Below are 7,041 nucleotides of genomic sequence, written 5' to 3' on the forward strand. Positions count from 1 at the left end.
ACGCTTCTTTTGCAGTGACTGCATGTGCCGAGGCTTCACAGCACTTTATACAGAGGAGTTTCAGTGAACCAGCAGAGGGCGCTGCCGGGGGTTGGAAAACTCATTGGAAAACGTCGAACTCGGTCACATCGAGGACCAATAATAAATGTTACCCTAAAGAAAAAAACACCACGATTTTCCTATCCTAGCTGAGGAAAGATGCGCCTGTGCTACTCTAAATTACACTGACCTCACTTGGCCCTTTTGGCATTTCCTGATCTCCTGGGATATTACCACAGGATTTTTGAAACATTTTGTGAAACAATTTCTGTGATTCATGTATAATATCCTTCGTAAAAGATGTATTTTACTTCCATAAGGGACTCTTTACAGTCTTGCAAAGAGAGTTGAAGCCACAACTTCAACACATCAACAAATAATTAGGAATAAACAATTAGTGTGTTGGCTTTTTTCACTCATAGCAATAATATCTGGTCTTCTAACTCATAATAAAGATTTTTATGGAAGTATTTAGCAATGCCACTACACGTAATTTCTGGTTGACATCAGCGCTTCATACCCACAACTCATAGAAAGCTGCAAATGATTTTTAGGGACAGGGTTCAAGGGTGGACTCAACAATGATGATGAAAATGTCATCATTCATTTCAGCAATACCCCATTTCTCATGACATCTGTGTTTCCTCTGATTGAAAGAAAGATAAAGAAAACGGGCACAAAGCCTTGTATTATATTTTTGCTCGGAGGAAATAAGCCCACAACCCGCAGAATCTGACATTTTTCAAAGTGGCTTCGCATTAAACAAAATGACTTTGTTGTGCATCACTGCTTAAATAGTGCCCGGAATGTCATAAATCTTTACAAATCTTGAAAACAAAGTCTCTATTTAGAGGGACTGACAGTGACAAACTGCAAGGCCACTGGCTCATAATGACGTTTGACTGTCAGCCCAGGCTCCCATCCAAGAGGGAAAAGAGCTTGCCGCTATAATGGCAAAATCAGCCTCATTCTGCTTATATTGGCCGGGGCTTATTCTCGTCTCCCCCCAGATTTTCAAGTCTCTGTCATTATGAGGACACTGAAAAGCATCATTCTCCACCATGACTGTATCCTGCATCTGTCCTGCATTAGTGCTGCAGTGATTGATGCAGCCTGTTCTTCAATTCTTTGCAGAAATTAATATTTTAAAACAGAATGGCAAACTTGTGGCTTCATTTCCATAACCAAACCAATTTTCTTCTTTCATTTTAGCAGATAACAAAGAAGGCATTTTGTTATTCAAGTAATTTCTCACTGAAGAGCAATTGCATGAATTAAGTTTAGAGTTGCTTGAGCAGTAGGCTCAGAAGGAAGAAGACATTTCTAATAACACCAAAAGGCATGAAATCAGGAGAGAAACATTAGCGGCAAACACAGTGAATAAAACAGCTACATTTGCATTGTGGATTCTCATTCGGGCATCACATTATTTCCATTCATGATGGTGCAATATGGATAAATCCTTTACACATTTTTTTTTCTTGAGCCAAGCTGTCAAGTCCATGGAGGGACATTATTCTTGTTGACACTGCACGATTCACCCCCTCCTTGGGTATTTAATTGCTCCATTCTGACTTCATAAAGCATCTGCAGTTTTTTTTTCACGGGTAAAATTAGAGAGAGCCCAGAGAGAAGCACACACACATGCATATCTTTCATAAATAAGCATATCCATATGTGCATTTGCAGATATACACACACACACACACACACACACACACACAGATGCACATAATGTGTATGTCAGATAACAGGATGGCTCAGGACCGTGTTTTCAGAATGACTGTAGTTAGTGTGCTTGGCTGTTATTCAAACTCAACCCATGTGACTCCACACATTAAACCATGACAATGTTGATTTTCTAGAACACAAGTAATGCACCATTGACCCTCGTGATGCAATAATACTTTGAATTAAAAGGGTTTTTGGCAACATTGATAAGAGTTTGCTTCGCCTCACAGATTTGCAGAAACAAAATTTAGCTTGAGATTTATCTGAGGGCAAAGGTCGCTGTATCTCTCTCGTTGCAGAGACTAATAATGAACTGAGCACATGAGTAAATGCGCACACACAAGCACACACACGCAAGCACACACACGCAAGCACACAGAGGTTAAGCATGACTGATTAGATTAGGAATTATGGGCTAATTAATGTGTATCTTGGGAGACCTGTACAGCATGCTTATCAGGAGACAACCTGAGTTGAGCAAGAGACATGACAAAACATAAGCAGTGTTAATTCCCAGTGTTAAATTAACTACATTAAATCAAATAACAAACAGTACACTATAGCTCTATTCCCTCTTGTTTTATTCAGTTAAGTGTAAGAGAAGCTATAGATGAAACCTCTGCCTTTGTGTACTGTACAGTCATACATTATTGAAGGTTGGGACTTATTGTTGCCGACTGAAAGTTTATTCTGGAATATTAAAAAAGGCAAAGAATATATATGGGTTGTAATATTTTTGAAATGTCTCAGCTTTCACACAGCCATCAGTGCCTGTATCATGTTTAGAGCCCGAAGTCAGTTTAAATATTCTGTTCAAATCCATGCGAGAGGGAAAACAGCCGATGAAATAAGCATCGGCAAAGTCAATTGTAGAGACGGTGGAGTAACCAGTGCAGCTCTACATTCTGGGTTGGGTCTGCATGTTTCACTCAAACTCGCAGTTTAATACAAAGAAACAACAAACTCCCATTTGGTCACACGGTCCTACATGTCAATGTTTATGTCAACTTTGTTTTGGGTTGTTTGGAGCGTTTAAACAGCACTACATTTTTGATGTGACCTCTGCTAGACTCTCTGGAGGCTATCGACCAGTTAGATCCATTTGTTTTTCAGGCATTTCAGACGTTGTCCATTTCTATCACATTACTTTGACAGAAATTGAATTTCCTCTGATGCATTTTTATGTATCCTAAGTGCTGTTCTGTCCTCACAGGGAGTATAGCATTTCCAGTGGCGTGATGATGCAAAAACAATTTGGGTTTAAACTGATTTTATTTCAATGTGTGTATTTACTGTCATGTTATGTTTTTTCCTGAGGTTTTCCATGTAAAGTATCATTTCTTCCAAGTAAGGGCCGTCTGCATGGGAGTCTGGTCATCGTCTAAAGGCAGTTTCAAAATCTTACAAGAGCACATGAGAACACTTAGAGGACAAACTTTATCAGTGTGCTGAAGCCATGCTGGGCTTTCTGTCTTGTTAGTCTACAAAAAGATTGCCATCTTTCTGATGGTTACGTACAAACAAATAGCATGAGTCTGCAGTTTTTTTTCCCAGCTCTCATTTCTTTTACAGTTCAGGAATTTTACATGCAATGACATCAACAGAGAGAGTGACATTCTGTGGATAAAGAGGCTGGTTGCTGGTTAAATTTCAGGAATTTGCCAGAGTTGCAAACAGTGGCACATCTAGCCCATCTTGTTAAACACGCCGTGGGTCCCGTATGGGATATTGACAGGGACCTCTGCTCTTCCCAGCTCAGTGAAGGTCTTCGCATCTAGAACAAGTAGGAAAGTACTTTTCTCCTGGAAACAGAAAAAATTAGATGGGTCATGTAAAAAAAAAACACCCTTCTCATAATAACGATGGTGAAAGTACTAGAACGTTTGTCTTCTCCATGCATAGTAAAGAATACATGTATGATCAGGTCACACAACAATGTATACAGTCTACTTTGGAAGCTGTGGTTATGCATCTGTTTTCTTTATACATCTTAAAGTACTGTGTCAAACTGCACTGTTACAAACAAATAGCATGAGAAATTATTCAAGTTAACAATGCCTGCTGCTGCTCTTGTAGATTGGTTTTTTTGGTGTTTTTGAAGAATTACTTGTTTTAACTTACTTCTCTGGGTGTGATGATGACTGACAAAACCACTCCATCATCTTCCTCAGTAGCTTTGGGCGACGCAACAAAGACAGGCTCAGACGGATACAAGCCAGGATAACGCCACACCTAGGGAAGATCACATTAACATCCCCTTCAGTCTAAGCTGTTTCATGTTATAAAACCTACTCTCAACCTCCTGCTCTCAGTGATAGAGAAGCAGCAGTAGAAGTAACTTTGATGATAACAGTTAACAATGAGGTCTCTCTAAGTACTCTCTGATTGATAAAGACCTTAAGCTCCTTGGTGTGGACATCCATTTTGAGCAGGGAGTCACTGAAGACGTGTCCAAAGCCACAGGAGTAGAAGTAGCGGTAGGGTCTGCCATTGTACTGGTCATAGTTGATCTGAGGGAACTCAAGGCCACCGTACTGCAGCAGCTCGTCATCGTGAAGTTCCTCGTGGGTCATGTAAACCTGGAGGGTCCCAGGAGAAAGTGAAGATTTTACTTTCAGTGCAACTTAGACATTTCAGCCAAAGAAATGTGCCCACATAATGCACACCAACCGATCTGCTTTACTGTACATTGATGTGAGCAGGAATCAATACTGCATTATTCTCTAAAACACGTAAATGGATACCTGCACAAGATCCTCTAACTTGAGTTGAGAATAAATCAATTTCTTTTATTTTTACTTTGGAACATATGTACCTCCTATTGCAATTACAAGCCCGTATTTATCTTCAATGACAAATGGTGGTCAGCAGCACTTTCACAGCGGTTTTTCAACTTGTTACATGTACATCACTGAGGACAGAGGACAGTGTCACTCAGGTAGCCATGACAACTAAAACATCACATTTGCTTTCAACGTTTCAGCTCTATTCTACCATAAGAAAATATTGGACTGTGTGTGTGTGTGTGTGTGTGTGTGGGCCACACACAAGCTGTTAAATGGCAATTGTTCAGCTGCATGATGGATTCCCATTTTGAAAACACTTTTATCTGCTGTAAGTCATGAAATTACTATCTTGCAGGAAGTACCTTCGGTGTCTCATCATGCCCAATAATTACACAGTCTGTGGGAGTGAATTGGCTGTATTCATCATGGTTATAGACTTAAATCTTTACTTGATTCCAGGGAAACCAAATTGAGTGTAATGCTCAGGTAAACGTATTGCATTGTTGACCGTACTGCACTCTGTTTAATCGTATACCTCTCTTGGTTTTGTCTTCTTTGCTGTGGCTTTATAGTTATGCAGAGTGACGAGGTTTTGATCCAAAGGAGTTTGTTCGTCCAAAGTCAGGGGTAGGACGTATCTCCTTGGGAGGTTTCTGCACATCGAGTTGTAAAACTGCCAAACGAAATCAGACAGACATGAAAAAACTGTGAGTGTGGCTCCTTTGACTGAAAGGTGCAACGGTAACCTCAGGGACAGTACGACCCGAAAACATACAAAGTACTTACAAAAAATCCTTTGGAGGAAATCTATATTATTTTTGTTATTGTAGGTTTTGATACAAGTAAAAAACTTCACTACATTTGAAATTGCAGAGATTTTAAAAGTTCATTGTATCAAAAACTTTGATCTATGAATGACTAGACAAAGTAAAAGAAAAAATAAGAGGAGAGAGAGAGAGACAGAGAGACAGAGAGACACATAGGTGAAAAAAGATGGCCCCTACGCAAAGAACCAGAAAAACCTCCAAGTCATTTCTGAATCATGTTTTAAATATTTTTTGGGGGGGATTTCTTTTTTATTAAAGTAAGTAAACACTTGGTGGATTACTTGATTGTAATTTTAAGAATACAACCAATATATTAGCTGAACAATAGTATAAATATATGTTATATAAAAAAACTGTTGAAATCATTTATTAAAAGCCAGAACCTCAATTTGAGCTGCTCACCGATGACAAAACCTGTTGGGCATTTTTAATTACGTGTGTGTTTGAATATGATTCAGAGTCAAACTGTATGAATTAACCTTGTCCATTTCCTCTCCCGAGCCTCTACGGAGGTTCTCCAGTGTAAAGTCTCCAATGACATCACCGTCGTCCCCACAGCACATGTCCATCACCAAAAACCCGTTGTCCTCAAAAGCATTGATCTGATGCAGCGTGAACATGGCTGCTGCACGGTACTTCACTTCACTCACCTGTTGGCCCAGTCAAAGCAAGCAATCGGGGAAGTATTAATACCGTGATAAAGGATTACAACGGCTTTTGAACAAACAAGAAGAGCTTCTGTGTTGGTTTTAACATGCAAGGACAATGCCTCCTGGCATTGCTGTTATTGTGGTGTACCTTCACATTATGAAAGTTTGATATGGAATGCTTACTGGGGGGTATGCTGTGTAATGAGATGAGGAAATTGAGAGTAACAATGTATGAGAAAAGGCTCTATCAGAGTGTGACTTTATCAAAATAAATAGGGGAAAAGCTTCACCAATGCGTGAAGAGATTAGCTGGCAGCTTTCCTCTTTTGTTCTGACTATTCAGCAAACGGATTTATGTTTCCTACCTGGCACTTTTCTGTGTGTCTGCTGCTGTGCAGTGAACTAACCCACCTTGCCAGTGTGCCTGTTGACCAAGTGGAAGATGGTGTCATACTGAGGTTCCCAGGTCATGACTTTGTGAAAGCTCTTTCCCTGGATTCTGTACAGCATGAACTTCAGCAGGTTCAGCTTGATTGGCTGCTCAATGAACACAATGTAGTTCTCTGACATGACTGGAGAGGGAGGGCATGCACAGGAGGAAATGCATGAATAAAAAAAACACGTGATTGACACATCTTATTCATCATATATCATGATGTCCAACTTATCAGTCAAATACTGATTCTGTAGACTAGTTTCATGACAGAGTTCATCCTTTTTTTCATTACCCCACTAACATGTCGTTGATTTTTTTTACAAACTCATAATATGGGTCACGGTTAATTATTGCAAGGCCATGTGACCAGCATGATTACAGTGGTGTCTTGGGGGGAAATGGTAGGACATTCATGTCTGTCTGTAAACTCAAAATGCGTTTCCAATACTACTCTGCTTTTGGCCGGTCAGTTTGCAAGGTAAAACTGTCTTGCCTCAGTACAAACCTTTGAGACAAAAATATTGTGCAAGCAGAAAAACACATGAAATTGGGGCTAAACATAAACCCCCCCC

General features: G+C 39.8%; 1 protein-coding gene across 1 annotated transcript in view; it reads right to left on the reverse strand.

Annotated features, from left to right (window-relative positions):
- Positions 1–3,023: 3,023 nt before the first annotated feature.
- Positions 3,024–7,041, reverse strand: part of bco2l (beta-carotene 15, 15-dioxygenase 2, like) — a 9,368-nt gene continuing 5,350 nt past the window's right edge. Inside the window, exons 7-12 of the mRNA XM_031849692.1 lie at positions 6,445–6,605; positions 5,863–6,033; positions 5,092–5,229; positions 4,167–4,349; positions 3,892–4,002; positions 3,024–3,572 (exon numbers count right to left, since the gene is read on the reverse strand). Coding sequence (XP_031705552.1) covers positions 3,456–3,572; positions 3,892–4,002; positions 4,167–4,349; positions 5,092–5,229; positions 5,863–6,033; positions 6,445–6,605 — 881 coding nt within the window. The 3' untranslated portion in view covers positions 3,024–3,455. The remainder of the gene's footprint in view (positions 3,573–3,891; positions 4,003–4,166; positions 4,350–5,091; positions 5,230–5,862; positions 6,034–6,444; positions 6,606–7,041) is intronic.

Source organism: Anarrhichthys ocellatus, unplaced genomic scaffold (genome assembly GCF_004355925.1).
Source record: "Anarrhichthys ocellatus isolate YVR2014 unplaced genomic scaffold, GSC_Weel_1.0 scaffold9, whole genome shotgun sequence".
Taxonomy (NCBI): Eukaryota; Metazoa; Chordata; class Actinopteri; order Perciformes; family Anarhichadidae; genus Anarrhichthys; species Anarrhichthys ocellatus.